Raw genomic sequence first — 17,724 nt, 5'->3', positions numbered from 1 at the left:
CTCAAATATTGATTCAGATGAAAACCAACTGTAATGCAAAACACGGTGTAATTCTGTAAAAATGCATAGTTTTGAAATGTGTCTAACTAACTTCCTGTGTGTGTAAGGTTAATAAGAGCTGCTGTGTGTATTACAGCATTGTGTAACATTACACAACAAACAATATTAATAATATGACTGCACTGCAGTTTTAAATTTAAAGGTAATGCATTTTCTTTTTTGTATTTAGTATTTTCATTTTTTGCTATGTAATTATCGGTCATCGGGAAAGTATCAGGAAATGTCCAAATTAATATATCGGATCGGAATTGAAAAAACCTACTGCATGTCGGTGCACCTCTAAATAAAACACATACAGTACTGGACTTGGGGAATTGAAAGTCCTATTTCAGTGTGTGCTGTGTGGTGTTAGAAACTCATGTTATTGTTACAGGCCATAATTCATACTGCAACATCTAGCCTACACTTCTGTAAGGGTATTGGATAGTGTAGTTTCTTTTCAACAGGTGTCTCTGCTTTTGGAGGAGCTGAGAATGAGTAGAGGAGGCTTCACAAGCCTCTCTGAGCGAGGATCAGCGAGTGCATATGGAAGCGTTCACTTCAGCCAGTTTCATGTCAACTCGCCGGAAGTGTTGACTGACTGTCTGTTTGGTTTTGTTAGATACTGCAACTGACCGTCTCCTCTGGCTTTGGGATGGAAACTACGCTCTCTGGGAGATGGGGTCCAAAATCTGTGCCTTGTTGTGGACTTCAAAGGGATGGCTTAGAGCCAAAGAAACATTTGATCTGCTCATATCCTAATAATGTAAACATAACGCAGTGTGTGCATGTGTATCCATGTGTGTCCCACTTGATCAAACTGGAAGAGTCATCAAAGCTTCTGAAGCAACAAATGCAATCATTTGGTCTTTATTTGCACAATCACGCTGTTTGTTGTGCATGAGTGTGGGACATGACATCTGCAGGACTTTTAGTATAGGAATGTGGTTATCAGTTCAACCTGCTCAATTCCTCTGAACTCGCTTTCAAAGACATGTACTGATTCTGTAAAAGGGCATTTAAAAATAAAATAAAGGTAGGGTAAGAGCGCGGTCCCACCGCACTTTTATTTTACCTATGGGGCGGAATCTGCCAATGCTTTGTCAATGCAAATGCATAGATTCATGGTCTTGCGCATCTTTCTGCTTGTCGCGCAGATCTTGTGTTTATGCGCTCTATGCTGCTTTTCCCCCTCTGTCAAAACGGGTGAGTCGAAGGCGGACCGTCCCAAGACTCAGGAAGCGACATGGTGCTTGCGATAGAGCAACTTGTAGCTGTTGCATGGGAGGGTCCTGAAAGTGAGTGACAGGTGGGTCACTCTGTTTATTTAGAATGCGCTGGCTGCAAAAAACTGTGGCCGCGCACAACCTGATTTTAACAGCGGCCAACCATGTTTTGGTGGGACCACGCCCTAAGTGATTTTCTTTGGTTAAATGTTAAATATCTATATATTCTGATTGCTATGTGTTTGTTCAGTAACATGAGTCTCCATGTCTCTCCAGCTCTTCATTAAACAGAAAATGCATTTTCTGGTCGGGATACCCATTTTATCCAATCAGGATAGAGAACTCAGTCAGGTCAGGATACAGATTAAACAAGTGAAAAAGTGATGATACAAAGAAATGAGCAGACAAAGTTGGAACTGGAACACTATAAAAAAATAAGCTGATATATGGGGACTCTCTCTTGATTGACTGAAAGTTTGTCACCTACCTGAAAATGTATTTTCTGTTTATTAAAGAGCTGGAGAGACAGGGAGACCCCTGTGAATGAACAAACACTCTACAGCAATGATTACAGAATATAGAATATAGAGCTTTTAACCTTTTAACCAAAAACCTTTCGTTTTAACCAAAGAATATCACTTAACCTCGTAAGTTTCACTTTTAAAAAGCCTTGAAAACATAAGTATTAATGATACTAGTCCATACCCGTGGGGGGATATGCGCACATGATCTGGCAACCCGGGAGCGAGAGAACACAAAAACGCTAATAAACAGCTGACATTTGGTGAAATCAAAAAACGGGCTTCGCTGTTCCGACGTCCGTGCACATGGTAATGGTCAATGGCTGTGTGTAAATTCAGATCAATTGCTCCAGGCACTGAGGAGAACCGGGCAGAAGAGATTTTGGCCTCACCACGATTTTGGGCTCACCACACAGAGCTTTGTAGAATCATAGGAGGATACTTGAAGTAGAAAGGAGAGGCTGATAACTTATGTTTTGTAGAATATAACTCATTATTCGGCACACTTTCGGTATACACACGTATCATGAAGTTTGGATGACTCATCCAGTACTCGGGGGTGTAATATTTGACATTGAATAGGCAACCTCAAGGAGCAGCACTGGGGCCTGGTTTCCAAGGCAACTTGAATACAAAGTTACGTCGGTTCATCTTTGCCATTGTTTTTTTATACATATTTTTTAAGTATTGCACCTCCATACTTGAGGGAATTTATAACGCCCAGCGCAGTAAGCTATGGCAATTGTCACAGTCTGTCTTTCTGTCATGGTGTGTCTCTATGTCTCTCTGTCATGTCATGTTCTGTCTGCCCTTCGGCCACTACCACATCCCACCTACCTCCCATCTACACACCTGTTCTCACTCCCTTCATCGGCTCTGCAGTTCCTTGTCATACTGTCTATCATATTTATTTTGCTCTTCTTGGCAACACCAGTGGTAGTTACCTGGTCATAACAGTGATTTTTTATAACTGAAATTCCCAGTTATCTGAAATGAAACAGTCTCGCTGGAAGCACCGCCCAAAAACAAACACAGCATGGTTTGAGCTGCGGGGCTCTGTCCGAGTCTGCGGACAGAGCAGAGTCAGAAACATCTGCCAGTAGGAGCATTTATTCACTATCATGTAAACCAGGGGTCTTCAACAGGGGTTCCGGACCCCTAGAGGGTCCCCCCTGTTACTACAAGGGGGCCTCCAAATCTTTGTGTGGTAGGACTTTTTTCTTTTAAATTAACCAATTGAACCCTAGCCCTATTCTGAGGAGAACTCTAGCTAAAAATAGCTGCTCTACATCCTCCACAATGCCTCACAGCTTGCAGATCAGCTATTTTTTGGCGAAGAGGTTTGGTGTAGAGGGGAAAAAGAGCAGACCAAATACGGAGAGAAAGGTCAAGTTTACTTTTTAAGGATTAAGGGTTTAAGTATTAAGGGTTTAAATGTCTGAAAATACACATTAACACGAATCCAACATACACTGATGACAGTGCTGTCAAACAAGTCTATGACTATGAAGCCATCTATGAAAAAGTTTAACCTACAACACAACATACAATATAGTGTAGGGGTCCCTGCTTCATCTCTCTCTCATCTAAGGGGTCCTTGACCTGAAAAACGTTGAAGACTCCTAATATAAACTGTATAAACTGAGTGTGCGGCGGCATTCACAACTTCCCACTAAAGCCTAATTCATATTCTGTAGTGCGGCGATGTCGCAAGCCAACCAAATGAGAGCATGAGAACAAGTGAACTCAAAACTAGATTACGTACATAAAATGGAGCATCGTGACTTATTTTTCAATTGACCGATGTTTCACCTACACTGTGGCTGCAGCGTACTCCATCGAACACAAACTTGTTTCTGCAGTGGCTTCTGGGAACAGGCGGCTCCTCGTTACAGCACAAATAATTTGCATCTGTGCCATTTGTTAAGTCAACTGCTCAGACTAAAGACATCGTGGGACCACCTACAACCCATACACACACCAGCTAAACATTCTCTACACAAGCCATCTATGTAAGAACACAGGCTTTGGTCTGTTTTATGTTAGGTGTCTACCCTGCTATTCTTCATGTTCATTGTGCGTGCGCGCTCACACACACACACACACACACACACACACACACACACACACACACACACACACACACACACACACACACACACACACACACACACACACACACACACACACACACACACACACACACACACACACACACACACACACACATTACACACTAAAATAAAATAAGATATAAAACAGCATGTTCAAAAAGACCACCATAGTCCCCTTCAAAACTAAGCTCTCTGTCTGAACAGCTACCGCAGTGTTGCACTTGAGGGGCTAGTCAAAGCCCACATAACCACCTCACTGGCCAACACACTAGACCCACTACAGCTTTGTCATTTTTTATCTAATTTATATCTACAACTGACCAAGTCTGTGCTATCTTGAAAAACACAATTCCTGGCTGAGCAACCACAGCAAGCCTTCCTTACCTTTCTTGATTTTGCGATGAAAGTTGATGGCATCCACACAGGCAGTGACAATGTTGGTGTTGCAATGTCGAGCCGCCACAATGCCAGCCACCTCATCCATCAACTTCATTGTCACACCTGTATAATAATTAAGTAAATATTAGTACATTTGTCACAAGGTGAATTGACAAGACACCTATAGTTCATGTTCATCTTATGCATGTGTATGTGGTGGTGGTGGTGGTGTATGTGGTGGTGGTGGTGGGGGGGTTTAAGTGCATTTGCTTTCATGTGTGTGCGCACGTGTGTGTGTGTGTGTGTGTGTGTGTGTGTGTGTGTGTGTGTGTGTGTGTGTGTGTGTGTGTGTGTGTGTGTGTGTGTGTTCCACAAGCTCTGACCAAAATGTGAAATGTGCAGGAGTGAATTGATTGAGCCTGAGAATCAATAAATGACCTAAGATCTCAGTATTTTGGTCACAAAGTGAATTGTCAGTTCTCCAGTAACTAATGGCATATGAATATGGCAAGCCACAGCTGTAAAGCCTTTGTAGCAAGGAGAAACTGGTGTATCAGAGATACCCTATAATCTAAGACAGAGCCACACCACACTCATTTTGTCCGCAATTCAAAACTGGCCAATTGGCCATTAAAACAAGGTTAAATGTAGTCATTATGCTGGTGGAATTTTCAATAGTCTTTCTTGGGAGAAGAGTGATAGACTAGCTGAGGCACACAGTGGTAGAGATGATATTTACTAAATGGGTTTCATAATGCTCTATCGACCCAGAGCTGAATTATGAATGACTCACAACCATACATATTTCCAGTAACATGTGGCTCTCATCCAAACAAAATGTTTCCTGCTCTTGGAGGAAGACAGAAACAAGTACTTGAGTGCCACATGCCTGTTGTCGTACCCTTTATTAAGTTTGAGAAGCATATATTATGAGTCATGATTTTAGAGGGTTGAGATTTAGTTTTTAGTTTTTAGTTGATACCCTTTCTATCTTCCTATCTACAGTGGCATACTGTACACTGAGTGCTGAGCAGGAACCTTGCTCAAGGACACTTCAACAGGATGGATCCATTGGCTATTATTTCTGTATAGCGGAGAGATTCAACCTGTGATCGTCCAGTGTGAGCTCCAGCACGTTAGTCCGATCGGTGTGAAACTGTGAACACACACTCCCTGGAGGCCACAGCAGAACCTCTGCCCCTATATCGGCCTGTTATAGCACCACCAGGATTATTGCAAAACTATGTGTTGTTTTTAGCCACGCTAGAAGCTATGTCTTTCAGTTGGTCCTTCCACCACTTTGGTCCCCAAAAACATATCTAGAAAATGACAGGCTAGATAACCCCTCCTGATTTGATTCCATGGCCTTTTCTCTAGCACAACCCTTTAGCCAATTTCCAAATGGGTGTAAGGAAGGAGGAGTAAAATACTCTTTATTAAACTTCCTAGTGCCACCCTCAGGTCAAAATATCGACTTTTAAAATAAAAACGAATGAAAAATTCTAAACTAAAGCGACCCTTAATGTACACTCACATAGTTAAATGAACACTGAGGATTTGATAGTGTGATTTTACAATGTGCTGTGTGAAAGCATCTGTTGTTTCTCACAGAAATGTGAGACAATTTGAACAGGGTGGGTGGCTGAGAAAAGTCTAGGAGTGAAACAAAGGCGTTCTCATCTCATTTCAGGGAAAGTGTGTGTGTGTAAGCATGCATGCAATTTGTGGATTTATTCTCACTTCTAGATTCCCATCCCTTTCCTTGTCACAGCAGTTTCCCCACTTACACAAGTTTATTTTTATTTTTTTTAAATGTCCTCCTGTTGTTGCAGAAAATGTAAAAGTGATGGCTGGCTTTATTACCAAAGTAAACACTCTTACCATCTCCACTGTAACTGTACTGTAAATACGACTGTCAAATACATGGGAGCATGAGGAAACAGGGAATGCAAAGATGTGAGTGGGCTGAGAGAGGTGGGGTGTGGGGGGGGGGGATTATTCTCATAATTATCCTAAACAAAACATTTTGAAATATGGAATTAATATTCAAATCTATACAAGTGGAATCAATTAAATTTCTGTTTATGCAAATAAAATGTTTCTCAGAAAGGGACAATGCTTTCCATTGAAAATATTACATTTGTTTTCATTCAAACGTCTCAAATTGCAGAACTGAACTTCTTTAAGAAATATAATTTGATTCTTCTACTGACTGTAATGCATGGACTTATAATTAAACCCACATAAATATCCAGCATAATCTCCATTATGTGAACAATACCTTGCTTTTTTATTTCTATATTTTACATGGGGCATTTTACTCTCAATCTATCACCACCACCATGAAAAAGTGTCGATTTTAGGCAGCTATGATTCTGAAAGGTGACAATATGCCAGGCAGAGGCATTGTGGACACAGGACCGTAGTACAGTATTTCACTGCTCATCTTAATGTCAGTAGAGAAGTATTTTCCAAGGCAGTACATGTGTTTTTTACCCATCACCACAACATTAAGTGAAATTGGAAGGAATCTCACCTATATGAGTGGATTTCCCCTGGGTAGAAAATGCAGCCGCCTGCTTCTATTTAGGGCTGACAATATTCATGTCTGTGCATGTGGTCACCTAGACACTTCTTTCAGACTTGCTTATTAAAATGATGAAAATAGAATGTAAAAGAGACTGTATGACATAATCCCTTTATCCACTCCCCATACTTAAAGTCAAACTAAAAGGACACTTTCATTGCTACTATTCTTGATAGTAATGCAAACATTATACATTGGATTTTAGATGGATATAACTATATTAGTGCTGTTCGATAAAATAAACGAATTAATGTATCAAGAACCTTGGTTATTTTGTGTTTGGACAATGGTAGACTAAAGCAGGGGTTCCCAAACTTTATCAGCGGAGACCCAAAATATATATTTTTGTCGTCTCATCTGACAGAGCCGATTCTCAGTTCTATGTAATGTGGGTTTATAAGTTCTATTCATATTGTTAATGTGTTCAACTAATTAATCATTCAATTGAATAGATGATGTATATTCTTCTCCTTATGTGCAGGAGCCAGAGACTGCATATTAGGTGGTTTGTTATCGTTACAGCTACAGATGTTTACATAGTTTCCTTATCTCTAAGCTTGCTGTCTCTGTATCCTCTGCTCTGCCTGCTAACTTCAAGTACTGAGTACTCACAGTAGTCTAATACTTTTGAGTACTTCCTAAGCCCTGCCTCCTGCTTAACTGTATCTCCTGTCTCATGTTGCTATATAAACCAATGTAAAAGTATTTGTACTCCAGAAATGATTCAGGTCAAGCTGGACTTTTGCTCCTTGCGCAAGTAAAAAGAAGGAGATCTCCGTTGTGTCTGTGTCTATCTTATTCCAATGTGTGATCTGAGCCTAAGGTGTTTGTAAAATGATAAAGCAATCTATCATTACAATGGTCCCTCGAGCCTGGATGTCAGAGCTGTTCCAAGAAGAGTAAGAAGGAAGACGCCGCTGGAAAAGTCTGCAGCCAGGACCCGGATCCTGAAAAAATCCTGGAGCGTTGAATTCGCCTCCAGGCCGGTGGTCATCTCGTCTTATCATCTGCTCTTCAAGGAACGGCCGACGGCATTTGAACGCTGATCACACAACTATAAGATAACACGTGAGTGAGACACAAAAGTCGTCTATCTGCGTGCATATAGACATAGGCCTAAGCACTGAATAAGCAGTGAAATCTTAGGATATTTTGCTTGTTTTAGAAGCAACAGAGTGATTTATTTCCTGCAAATTGTATACTGTAGTGTGTATGAAATCACAGATATTGACAGACGTGCGTCATCACTATGTGTATCCAAAACGCGATCTGAGTGAGTTATCCGGGTCTAACGATTTTCTCTCCGCGGTCATCACTAGGAGTGAGCCGTGAGCACTTTTCCGGATCATCTTCTAGAATAACCCACGAGGTATCTGTATTCAGTCTAGATCTAGAATAACCCCCATTTCATTCTAAGGGGTGTTCGGTCTAGATTGGATGAGAGTACTCTTGGGTGTTCGATGAGAAATCCGTTGGAACGTGGTGAAACTGAATGTGTTTATATTGTATGTTTGTGCTTAATATTACTAAAAGATCCTCACTACCGTGAGCACCTTTCCGGAGAAATCCGTTGGAACGTGGTGATAGTGTATATTAAGATGTGTTATTAAGGAATGTGTGAAGTGCGATTCAACCAGTATACAGCAGTGTAAATAACGCTCGAAATAAGTATGAATGATAATCACGGTGGTTGAGAGACGAGGTCTGTTTGGGACAGTCGCGTGGACTGGTGATTTCTGTATGAATCTATGAATGAGAGTACAGTGAATGTGTGTGGGGATCCCCAGGGAATATGTGTATGTTCCTGTAGAAGCCTAAGAGAGATTGTGAGGAATGTTCAGTGGAATATATGTGAATGAGAGAGAGAGAGAGAGACTAAGTGCGTGATTTAGAAAGTTATACAGACTGTTTAAAGACTAATGAGTGGATCTGCCTCTCTTTGTGTGACTGTGAATGAATAAGATTTTCAGTGTCTGTGTATGTCCTCACGAGTATAGGAATACAAGTGAATGTGTGTGTGTGAGGGCTACATGTGTGTGCCGAGCAGAGAGAGATAGCGACTGCTTGAGAGTGTGGAAAAGTAACTGAGTACATTTACTCAGATACTGTACTCAAGCGTGCGTGTATGCAAGATGGGAGAGAAAGCGAAAGAAAGAGAGTGGGGTGATGTTGATTACCAAGGAGCTAGACCAAAAGGAAAGAAGGGACCCTCCCGAACATGTTTTCGCTGTGGCCGTACCGGCCATTTCATAGCAGATTGTAAATCGAGCACTACGGTTGACGGATGGGAAGAGGAAAGACATAATAACAGAAAGACACGTAAACCTAAGAGCAGAATGGAGAAAGATGATACATGGCAGGACCTTGGTTTTATTGGTACAGAAACCCTTATATATATATATATATATATGATGAGGGCACACATTCTGCACACATTTGGTATTAATTAGTTACGATGTCTAAGCCCCTTGCCTGTTTACAGTAGCCAGTCTAAAGCAAAGTTTTATGCATGAATAAAAGCCCCACATCTTATTACAGTCATAATTAGAATCTTAAGCCAGGGAAACGTTTCCAAATGCAATCATCTATATGCCCTTGCTAAATTATTCCACATCACTGAGTTGGCTACAGCAAGAAAGTCTCTTATCCCTTAATTTGTTCATCGAAACAAACTATCGGCACCTGACACCAATCCCAGCGCGTGATTTTCAGACAGTGGGAGATCATGTACATTGGACTCCAAATACCGCTATGAGTATACTTAATCACTGGGCGTTACAGCTTCAGATGTAGTTTACTGTATAAACCATTCTCAAGAGTGTGAGTGTGAAAGTGACTGAGTACATTTACTCAAGTACTGTACTTAAGTATCACATACGTGTGGGGGGAAGAAGTGACAGAATGGTGACTGAGCAAATGAGTAACTCCCAGAGAGTAAAGTATTTTTGTGGTTGGTATGAATGAGTTACAGCGAACAGTTGAAATGAGTGTATGTTGGAAAGTAATTGAGTACATTTACTCAAGTACTGTACTTAAATGCCAACCAATAGGGTTGCTGTGTGGTACTGTGTGTGTGGGGGTTTAGAGGAGTCTGTGTGCACGTGTGTATGTGCACGTGTGTGTGCGGGCTGTGTGCTAACAGAGAGACAGAAAGACAGTGATGAAGTAAAAAAAAAAAAAGAAACATCACAAAAGGCCATAAGTTCTAGTGATATTTAGGAGCCCTTATCAGTGAAGTTTGTGCAGTTAAAGCTATTAACCAGCTCCCATATAAGGCCCATTTTTCTGTTACAAGCCCTTTGTCTAAACTCAAATGTTAAAGATGTGTTATGACTTCTGTTCTGTTGCAACAAAATTGCATTAGGTTAGGGCCTGTAGGATCAGAGGAATACAGGCCTTCACTCGATGGGATTGAGCTCATTGTTGCAGTAGATATGAAGTTTTTAGTAAATTAGCGAAGTGCAAGTACCCCAAGCTAGGAATGTTTACTGCAGGGTCAAGGGTCATTACTGTCCAGAGAAGAAGCGTAGAGGTTTGTGTGTCGTGTCCTGGAGTGTGGGTTGGGTTTGCAAGCCACTGCAGGGCTGCAAGTCTGAATCCGCTGTGCCATGGAGTGGCTCACAAACTTTAAGTTTATTAAAACTATATTCAATATTTTTGTTTTGATTTAAAAATAGTTAAAAGACTTAAGCGAAGATAGCTCTACTTTTGTAAGTGACATTTGTGTCTTAACTAGCAATGGAAATCTTTTTCCAAAAGATGGCAGATCTACAAGCTGTAGAGCAGTTGTTGATTTTAAGAAATACTCAATAATGAAAAGTATCATAAGTATTAGAAGACTTATGTAAAGTTACCCTATGTCAAAACTGACACTTCGTACATGTTTGAGAATCAGTAGTATTCATAGTTTTGGCCCTTTCCCTCTCCACATGTAAGAAACTAGAGTATTTCTACTCAAATTGTGGAGTATATCATGTGAAGACATTCTAATCTCAGCCTGCAAGATGTTATGGGTAGAGCAGTGACTACCTCGTCCCAAGCCCATGGGAACGCTTATATAAAAACAATAGCAAAGGAAGCGAGTTCAGTTCTCATGGAACTTATCTTTCATTTGTTGTGTCTTGATACTAGTGTGTCAAATTCCTATATTTGAAGTACCCAAGCAGTGTTATAAGGCGATTGTTTTATTTTTTTTATTTTTTTATAATTATAGTGTCTTAATGCAGTAATTGAAATATATTGAACCAATCATCTGAGTAATGGTTCAACAGGAGGGATAGTTGAAGATTATGAAGCATATTCACACTATATTCACACTTATATTTTAAAAATTCTGGTAAAAGCCATACACTGTAAAAATGAATTTGAAGACGTTACAAAGGTCAAAAGAACTAGTAAGCTGCCAAGATTTTATCTCTTCCACAGGAACGATGGGACTGCTTATGGTGATGCTGACCAGGTCATCAAGTGTGAACTGAACTCTCCGTGCTAGGAGGGTCCAGGCCCGGGTCACGTCAACATGCCAACTGCTGTGAGATGCAGTCCCTGGTCAACATGTCACCTGATGTGAGACGTGTGGTTTGTCCAATCCACACAAAAACATTCGCAAGTTGGTGCAAACATCATCGAACATTACGTAAGAAGGTGAAGAAGGCCGGCTTGTGGGGTGGAGTCTCACATATAGAGTGATATTAGGCCCTAACCGGTGAAGAATCCACTTAGAATAGTACCCCCTCCCTCACCTGATTACACTTAGAAGGACGATGCACCACACTTGTTTTTATTTTTATATTTTCCTATCTATGTTATTGTATATTTTTCTATGTATCTTTTGTCTCTATTATTAAAAGTTAAGCAGGGGAAGGCTAAAGCTAAGATAATTATGATTGTTATGTTGCATATATATATGTCTACATCCTACATTTCCTGTTGCAGTTAACTGGTAGTAAGTAAGTGCCTCGAATCCAAAATAGTGAGTGCGCCTTGGGGGTCAATGCTATTTGCCGTGCAAAACGTATGATCAGTTTTAAGCACATAAATAAGAGCTTTTATGTCACTCTGAAGCGGACTAAGTATGAAGTGTGAGGAGGTTAAATGCATATCATGGAGTGTAAATGTGTTAGTGTGGAATGAGGGCGCATTTAAGACAACCTCCGAAGGGAGGGGCGGGATAACCGACCAAACGGTCATCATATTTGCTTTGAAAAATGTTTGAAAGAATGGATGGATGAATATTGAATAATATATATATTTTATTAGGAAATGCAAAAAAATAAGGGGTATTTACTCCCGACCTCTACAAATAGGACCACAACCCAAAAATGACAGTGGGCCCCCTGTTGTCCCATTCCCTGGGCTGGCTCTCTAGTGTTATCAACTCTCCAGACCTAGCCTTCAATGGTGGAAAGTTCCTTTTCAACTTTATAATTTTTTTTCATAAATTAATGCCCTACAAGAGTGTTGTTAATGCCCTACAAGAGTGGTCCGCTCCTCGGGCGTGGACTGTGACTTTATTATTTAGCCCTTATATGGTATTGACCCTTTAGGGCTGTTCTTTAGGCCTGGTTAGGCCATTCTTCTGTTGTATCGTTCCAATTGTATTTCTGTTACTCTGTTGTTGCCTTTTGCCCTGATGTTCTGTACCTTTATTTTGTAGTATTGTTTCCTGTTCTGCTTAGTTACTGTTACTGTCTGTTACCTGTCTTGTCTCACCTCCCTGTTGACAAACTACTTTTCTCCACCTGTGTCCTCTTAGTCCCCCCGCCTATCCTATTGTCTGTTGAGTTCACCTGTGTCCTGTTAATCCCTGTCTATTTAAGTCCTGTTTGCTTCAGTTCACTGTTGGTTCGTTGATTGTAGTTGTGTGAGTTTAAGCCAGTCTGTGTCTCCTGACTCATTTTTGCCTTGTATTAAGTTCCCCTAGCTTTCCCAGTATAGTTTTCCCTTTACTCCCTTATTGTCTCTTTCGTGTTCTAACAGGTTACCCGGTTACTGACTTTGCCTGTACCTAGACTTTGATTGCTGCCTACTCCTTTTGTTTCGGTGTTAATAAACACTTTAATTTGAGCTACGCTGCCTCTGCCTCTCATCTGGCACTTGGGTCCTACAGCTCTCTGCCTCGCACCATGACAAGTGTAGCACAAAAGCAGCGAAAAATAGCTGATCTACAAGCTTGTAGATCTGCTATTCTCACTACTTTCAAAACATTTTTAAGTGTCTGTTAATTTAATAAATATTTAACAAATGAAATGTATTAACGAGAGCTTGTGACTAAATAATAACTACATTGGATCCACTGGAACACAGGTTATTTTTTCCATTTCCTGAAAAGTAACAGTTTTGGACAGCAACGCTAGCCTAGAAGTGGAGCAGAGCATTATTACCCGTAAGTTACAAGCTTCAGCTGTGTGGATGTTTCAAAAATATTGATTGTTGATTGGTGGAGACGGTCCAGGTGCGATAACAATGATAGAAAAGCCGTCAAAGGTGGTAAATAAGGTGAAGTAAATAGGGCTTCTTATCACAGACAACAATAATGGTGTTAATTCCAGCTGTTAGAAATTAATTTAATCATTCTATTATAAAAAAAAGTGTCCCATTATTTTCAAGCTTTATTTGCACAGTACGGTGAGGAAAGAAAGGAAAGAGGAATACGCCTGGAGGAATACCGTCGGAGGCCGCGCGACGTGCGATTCGAATTCGGTGCCGATCGGATCCCACGTTCGTGACAGGTGCCGTTTTGATTTGAGGAAATAGGCCCCTCCCACTAAAGAAACAGGCCCCTCCCACAAATGTAGCGGGCCAATGACATCTTCATGTCACTCCTGAGATCACTTGCGTTTCATTTTGAGAGGATTTGATCCCCCCCAAAATAATGTTTTTGCATCAAAGGTTACATTTTGTGCATTTGTGGCGCCCCCTATGGACCGAAGTGGAAAAGCTTTTCGGGATCCGTTGAGTAAACCACCCTTGACATGAGATTCAAATTTGGGATTGACCAGACGTTTCGTCCAAGATTTTTGGCCTTTTTTGTAAAACAGGCCCCTCCCGCTATCTTTGGAAGCCTTTTACGGACGAACGGTATGGACTATCAACATTCCGCTTGGATAAGTTTATCGCATGGGTTTAGAGATCATGTGTACCGATTTTTGTGAAATTTGGACAAAATATGTGGGAGGAGGAGCTAAAAGTGTGTTTTGAAGAAAATTCAAAATGGCGGAAAATCTATCCAGACGCAAATGGGCGTGGCCTATATAGGGAGTTGCGTCATGACCCAAGGAATCCAGGGGAAAATATTTTTTTATTCTACCACCTACGATTCAAGAGTTATAGGCCAAATCGTAAATGGGGCTGTTATAGCGCCACCATGAGCCGACTGGTGTAATTATTTTTTATTATAATTTCGGACTAAATTATAAACCTCCCCTCCAAGTCTTGTAACTCTAGTCCTTACGGCTTCTGAGAAAAAAATACTTGAATGGGCGTTTTTTCATTTTCCCATTAAAGTGGATGGGGAAATTTAATGCACTAATAAATCAATATCAATTAAACTATGTAACCAAGCAAAATGATAGTGCACGATTCCCGGTGAAGCTGGTCATTTTGACATATGGCACGAAATTGGGGGAAAAGAACTGTGGGAGGAGTAGCGTGCCAAAATAAAGTTTATCTAGAAAGAAAGAAAGAATATATATAGTCTGGTTGTCCTGTTAGGGCAACCACACGAAATAAAGAATAAATCAAGAGTACTATAGTCTGGTTGCCCTGTTAGGGCAACCACACTAATAAAGTGTATAGAGTACTATAGTCTGGTTGCCCTATTCGGGCAACTAAATAAATATAAATCAAAAATTGCTAAATATTTTCTTTTGCCAAAAGAGTGTGATCAGATTATGGGACACGGCTGTTAGTAACTTGGAATGAGAATCGTGCTTAGAAAGCAGAAAGAACATAGCGAGACCCTGCATAATCATTCCATTTTGTGGGACTTCAACAGAATAAATAAGTGCAAGGATCACACAAGCTCTGCAATGCAGACAATCCTAACAAATTCAGATTAACATAAAGTGCCTGGCAAAGAATAGTGACAAACATTCTAACTGTCAAGTCCCTTAAAGCAGTGGCCTGGGACCCAAACTGGGGTCATTAAGGGACAACAAATGCTCTAAGAAATATACGCTAATATTGTTTTATGTGGTACTTGCAACCTGACTTCATGGCAGTGAAAAATTAGGACCCCACGCTGTAAAATCCTGAGTGTTCATTTAACTTTGAGTGTGTACAAATGGAACCCATCCACCAATTTTAAAGGAGCCGTAAGGGTTTGACCCCTCCACCCTATACATAAGGGAACAAAACATTCATCTGTTCATATTTGCACTCAGTAACTTGTCTATCGAAGCCCATCATGTAGGCCTGTATTGCCCTTGAAGACCTTGGTTAAGATGCTTGTCTTGTATAAAAAAAGCACTTGACCTGATTACCCTGTTGTGTTGTTCCACCCACTGATTGATAACGTGACCTGTGGATGTCTAAGTGGGTGAGGTATACACATCTCGAGTTTGACCGGATGAAGAGCCTTGGCTCGAAACGTCAATAAATTATATTGGAGCAGATGAGTGTGCGGGTTTATTCTTTTTCTTCATGTTACTTTCCAAACCAGCACCTCAACCAAGTGATGTGCGTATTCTGTTAGTTTTTGTACAATTTATTAACCTGCTCTTAAATCTCCCTACCTCACAATGTAAGTTTTTAACCTAGAGTATGACGAAAGAGGTAAAATGGACACAATGTGAATATGGTCAATGTTAGACAGCAAATTGAGGACACGCAAAGCCAAGACAGCGGTCGGCCTGGAGTTACACATTCACAGAGTGACACGGTGCACTATGACTCTCCATTTGCCGCGGGGGGAAGGCAATGAGCAAGAGAGAGAGAGGGAGGGATGGAACCAAACTGGAGTGGAGAGGGGTTGGAGAGGTTGTGTGAAGAGGAAGGAGAGTGAGAGAGAGAGAGCTCACTGCAAAATGGGGGACATGGGAGGCAATTATAAACTAAAATCCCAGAGTGGAGCCCAGTCTTTCCACGGAGGGGGAGGTAGGTGCCTCTATTATTCGATTGTTTAAGATGGTTTCTCCAGATCTTTCTTGCACGATGCTCTCCGTGGACGGCAGACGTCGGAACAACAAAGGGAGTCGTTGGGGCTGCACTTGTTTCCTATCAGCGCTAGTTACAATCTCCAAGCCCCTTTCAATTAGCACCAGCATAGACCAGTCACACACCACATGCACATATAGGAAGAAAAGAGAGTGAAAGCGGCAGCGTGTATCTGAGAACGCAACATATAAAAGACACCGGGAACAAAGGAGGATTAAATAAATGATGTGCTCTCTTTGTTCTTCTTCTCTCAGACATGACCCCTGTCTCGCTCACATCTCTCGTTATTATTCCTAACTCGCTTATAGCTCACTATCTGTCTCTTTTATCTTAGACCTCCATATTCCTCCTTCTCCACTATCAGACACACTCTACGTATGTAGAATCACAAGTCAATCTAAATGCTTTGCTCAACTTGGGCCTTACCCCTTGGGCCTTACCCATTATCCCTAAACTTATTAGCCATATTTTACTATTTTGAAAAACATTTTAAAATTGTTCAACTAGCCGATCTACATCGACATGTTGTTAGCTTGTAGATCGGCTATTTTAGCTATTTTTAAATGTTTTTCAAAATAGTAAAAAAATGGCAAAAATGGCTTAGGATAAGGGTAAGGCCCAGCTTCTGTTGCTAAAACTGGGTAGAGTTTAAAAATGCATTTCAGAACCAGTCCAAAGTCTTTAGGGCGAGCCTTCATGTTGGGGCGGGGACATGATGACAGCTTGCAGCTGTCCTAGCAACCACCTTGGATTTTGAAGACCCTATGGCAGAGATCTGCAGAGATTATCTGGCAAAGTGAGACTAACGTCAATTCACCAATTGCAACTCACCGCCCCCCTTCCTTCCTTTATGTCCCCCCCCCTCCCTACCATGCATTTTAATCACAAACAGTGTAATCAAACGTCTCAAATCGCTTCCTAATGAGCTGTTACCATAGAAACAACTCCCGTTAACAATATTGTACCCATCAGCAAACAGACACATGCACGTTCATGCATGCACATCACATGTCCTGTAAGCCACATATAGGGATGCAAATTATTATTCATTGATAAGCAGTGATTTTCCTGAGAACCTGAATTTACTATTACAAACTGTGTAGTAGCACCTGAGATAGAGACGCTGAACCATATTGTCCTGAAAATACTGGAGTTTAAATGAACTGCTGAAACATTTTGTCCTGAAAATACTGGAGTTTAAATTAACCGCTGAAAATTTTTGTCCTGAAAATACTGGAGTTTAAATTAACCGCTGAAACATTTTGTCCTGAACCACTGAAACATTTTGTCCTGAAAATACTGGAGTTTAAATTAACCAAACAACACAATTAGGGCACGGCCCCACCGCACTTTTATTTTACCTCTGGGGCGGAATCTGCCAATGACTTTGTCAATGCAAATGCGTGGATTCGTGATCTTGCGCATTTTTATCAAGAATCCACGCATTTGCATTGACAAAGGATTGGCAGATTCCGCCCTAGAGGTAATATCCTTGTAAACTTACATCAACAATTGTCAACTTCAAGATATTAACCAGTCACTAATTTAATATTCCACGACAACACAGTGGAAAGCAGTAGTGGTTGAACCATTTGTGGATAGCATTTTCAGCTGCTCGTTGGAAGTCTTATAGGAAAACTACTAGTGGGTGACCATATTTTCAAACCAACTAATCCTGACCCTTAAATAAACCGCACATTCAT

The 17,724-nt window shown here is 40.9% G+C and overlaps 1 protein-coding gene across 2 annotated transcripts in view; it reads right to left on the bottom strand.

The window, feature by feature from the left end:
* The window catches only part of acot7 (acyl-CoA thioesterase 7), a 62,707-nt gene that overhangs the window by 13,503 nt on the left and 31,480 nt on the right, over positions 1–17,724 (bottom strand). For both annotated transcript variants that reach the window (XM_084070490.1, XM_084070489.1), the window contains exon 7: positions 4,285–4,401. In XM_084070490.1, coding sequence (XP_083926616.1) covers positions 4,285–4,401 — 117 coding nt within the window. The remainder of the gene's footprint in view (positions 1–4,284; positions 4,402–17,724) is intronic.

The sequence above is a fragment of the Gymnoscopelus microlampas genome (assembly GCF_963454915.1).
Source record: "Gymnoscopelus microlampas genome assembly, chromosome: 10".
Taxonomy (NCBI): domain Eukaryota; kingdom Metazoa; phylum Chordata; class Actinopteri; order Myctophiformes; family Myctophidae; genus Gymnoscopelus; species Gymnoscopelus microlampas.
This window is presented reverse-complemented; position numbering and strand designations above follow the sequence as displayed.